Source organism: Pagrus major, chromosome 22, assembly GCF_040436345.1.
Source record: "Pagrus major chromosome 22, Pma_NU_1.0".
Lineage (NCBI taxonomy): Eukaryota > Metazoa > Chordata > Actinopteri > Spariformes > Sparidae > Pagrus > Pagrus major.
In genome coordinates, this window is record NC_133236.1 from 27,935,821 (window position 1) to 27,939,257 (window position 3,437).

General features: G+C 47.2%; 1 protein-coding gene across 1 annotated transcript; it reads left to right on the top strand.

Annotated features, from left to right (window-relative positions):
• The first annotated feature begins 777 nt into the window (after window positions 1-777).
• LOC141018143 (NF-kappa-B inhibitor alpha-like) lies at window positions 778-3,205 on the top strand. Its single transcript, XM_073493043.1, has 6 exons — window positions 778-1,085; window positions 1,685-1,790; window positions 1,908-2,115; window positions 2,218-2,306; window positions 2,415-2,675; window positions 2,783-3,205. Exons 1-6 carry the CDS (start codon window positions 847-849, stop codon window positions 2,810-2,812), a joined length of 933 nt encoding a protein of 310 aa, XP_073349144.1. The 5' UTR covers window positions 778-846; the 3' UTR covers window positions 2,813-3,205.
• The last annotated feature ends 232 nt before the right edge of the window (window positions 3,206-3,437 follow it).

The following is a 3,437-nucleotide window of genomic DNA, read 5'->3' on the forward strand; positions in this document are numbered from 1 at the left end:
AATAAAAAAGTGATTAAACATGTAAATTGTTACAAATTATTACACAGATTTTAAATTCACACATATTGCACATTTAAGTAGGATAAAAACAAACACACAAAGAATACTTGTGTGTTTTACTCTTTTCTCAACACAGCGGCTCAAACTAATTAAAATAGCCTTCAAGTAACGTTGAAAACTCCTCTTCAGCAACACATTTCTGTTAAATAAAACGCACTCCTGTGGTGTTAACATGCGTAGGAGTCTACGCCTAATGTCTTATCTATTGTGTGGTCATCACAGCCACAGCATTCAAATGAATGATATAACAGGACGGTGTGGTTATTAAAGTAGGCGTGGGGCCTTTTTCAGCTCTGAGTTCATGTTGGTAACCTGAATGCCCCTTTCTTTAAATTCACACTGGAAAATAAATGGAGTGTGTATATGCTGCTTTGGTTAAAAACCACTTGAGACAGATAATTTCCCCACAGTGCAGAAGGGAATTCTTCAAGAGCCTACCAGGGGCCGTCTCCCTTCTCATTCATGCCCATCGTGCCTCATTCATTGACATAAAATAATCACATGTCCCCTAACCTACATCACAGGTGAAAAAATAGGTGTCTAATAGGAAACTACAAGTTTTCGTTCTGAGTCTGTTTGGGGGGGATTTTTCTCACAAAAGCACGGCTCCTGTGTGATTTCCCTTCGCTTTTTCGAAGATAAGTCAATTGGAAATCCCCGCCGAGGCTCCGCCCAGCCGAGTGCACAAAAACCGAGCGCACCTCCCTCCGCCGCTACACTCTGCCCTGACCTCAGGAGAGACACGGAGCTGCTTTTCTCCCCGACGAGTCAAATAGAAAAGTCAACATGGACGTCCACAGAGCATCTCACCACAACCAAATGGATTATAATAACTTCGACAACGTGGAGCCCAAGCACGGGAAAATGCTGCCGTGCCAGGAGGACCGTTTTGACAGCGGCCTGGACTCCCTGAAGGAGGACGAGCTGGTGAACGACTTTGAGGACATGAACGTGACGAACAAAAACGAGGATCTCACTCAGGAATACGAGCCTTGGAGGAGCGCAGTGACGGAGGATGGAGACACGTAAGTGGATTTGTTTTATTTGGTTTATTATTAATGATAATGCAAGTGCGCATTTTGCAAAAAAAAAAAAAAAAAAAGTCATCCATGTGCGTAAATGTGGCAGAAGTTTTGGCACCGGAGCGCAGCAGCTGCACTTTAAAACGGAATTGCAACTTAAAGTTTTATGGAAAAGCTGCAAAAAGTGCGCGTGAAAATGTCGAAAGTTGCACGAAAACAAGAGGCCTTTAACTGTGTGTGTGTGTGTGTGTGTTACGCAGCGCGTACTCTGCGTGTGTGTGTGTGTGTGTGTGTGTGTGTGTGTGTGTGTGTGTGTGTGTGTACTTTGGCTCAGAGCGCAGTCTGGGCGGCGCTAATGTCGCTCTGCGAGTTCAGGAAAGTCCCTGGCCCTCTGCCAGGAACTGATAAAGCATCAGATGTGTCAAGCCACAACTGGTGGAAATAACCCGACAAAACTCCATTCTTGCGAAACGCTCCACTGCTCAGGCTTTGTTCGGTCTCATTTGGCTGGAGCCATTTCCTCCTTGTGTGTATTTTTTGAAAAGCACTATTTTAACTAACCACTCTCTCTCTCTCTCTCTCTCTCTCTTGTCACCACACAGGCTTCTCCACTTGGCCATCATTCATGAAGCCACAGACCATGCCTTCCAGATGATCAAACTGTCGCACAATCACCCCTTCCTCAACGTCCAGAACCACCAGAGACAGGTAACCATCGACCCAAATGACTGATTATCAGCCACCAGACGTCCTAATCATACACACAAACTGCCTTTAAAGTCAGACTCCTGATTAAATATTGATTTTTAATTGCTCCCTCCTCAGACTGCCCTCCACCTGGCAGTGATCACAGAGCAGCCCCAGCTGGTCGAGAGGCTCCTGAAGGCCGGCTGTGACCCGCGGCTGTCCGACGACAGCGGGAACACGGCTCTCCACATCGCCTGCAAGAGGGGCTCCCTCGCCTGCTTCGGGGTCATCACCCAGAACTGCCAACACCACCTCGCCTCCATCGCGTCCTTCCCCAACTACAATGGTAATTGTCGAGTTACGATAAAGACGCTCAGACCGTCGTGTTTCACTGGAGATCTTCTTGAATTGTAACTGACCTTTGCCTCATTTTGTTTCTCCTTCACAGGACACAATTGTCTCCACTTGGCGTCCATTAACGGCTACGTTTCATTGGTCGAAAACCTGGTTCAGCTGGGCGCAGACATCAACGCACAGGTAGGTGTCACTAACTCAAAGAGGTTGCAGCAGGCTGAACTTGTAGCAGAGCAGATGTTTGAAGGTAAAGCAGCAGAAACCTAACGTTATCCTTCTTGTTGCCTGTAGGAACAGTGCAGTGGCCGGACGTCGCTCCACCTGGCCGTGGATCTCCAGAACCCCACACTGGTCCGTTGCCTCCTGGAGCTCGGCGCAGACGTTAACTGCTTTAACTACGGCGGCTTCACGCCGTACCATCTCACCTACGGGCGCCAGAACGAAGAGATCCGCTGCCAGCTGTACGAGAAGACGGCGCAGGAGCTGAGGGAGCTGCCTGAGAGCGAATCAGACGAGAGCGACATGGAGGATGTGGACTTATCGGAAGATGAGGTCAGTTTCTGATCTAAGGTCCACACAGCCAGTACCAGTTTAAAACTTTATGCCATCATGTTTTAAAGGAATGGTGTCCTAATGTGTCTTCATTTTCTCTCCCACAGCTGTACGATGACATAAAGTTTGGAAAGTAGAAGCGTCCCTCTGCTGGTGGTGTGAACAGTTAAGCTGCTATTGGGTTGCCCAGCCACGGCCCCCACATCGAGGGACACGCCGGTCCACGTTCTCCGGTCCAGGTCCAGAGGTGCTGGCCCAGGGATCACAAAAATGAAGACGGCGTCCAGTCTGGTCAAAACCGGTCCAGATCACCCAATGATCTGCACCCAAAAAAACATAAAAACAGCAAGACCACGACCTCCATATAGTCCTTCTATATACTGTATAAATATATATTGATCTGTAAATACCAGACTTTGTAATATATTGTAAATACAGAGATATTATTTTTGTACCTGTACATATGTGGTGTGAATTTAAACACTATTAACAAAAAAATGTTCAAGAATAAAGAAGTTTATGGATATAAACAGCACCGTCTGTGTGTGTTTCCTCCAGTCATGAGTGTAAATTCCCTCCATGTGATATCTCGGCCTTTCCACATTGTCAAACAAGCATCATTTCTCACTTACACCGTGTGACGAGGAAGAGAGTCATCAGCGGCCCAGACTTATGAAAGAAACACAGACAGAAGCGATCGCACTCAGCCGCTTGGAACAGTCTGGGATTTCCTTGTTGAGGCGAGGTCACCGGGTCTCTGAG

What these genes read in the sequence shown, in the direction of transcription:
- LOC141018143 (XM_073493043.1), top strand. Translation starts at nt 847, where the DNA reads ATGGACGTCCACAGAGCATCTCACCACAACCAAATGGATTATAATAAC. An exon ending in GTGACGGAGGATGGAGACAC is followed by an intron (nt 1,086 to 1,684) that starts GTAAGTGGATTT and finishes GTCACCACACAG; the next exon opens with GCTTCTCCACTTGGCCATCA. An exon ending in GCGCAGACATCAACGCACAG is followed by an intron (nt 2,307 to 2,414) that starts GTAGGTGTCACT and finishes TGTTGCCTGTAG; the next exon opens with GAACAGTGCAGTGGCCGGAC.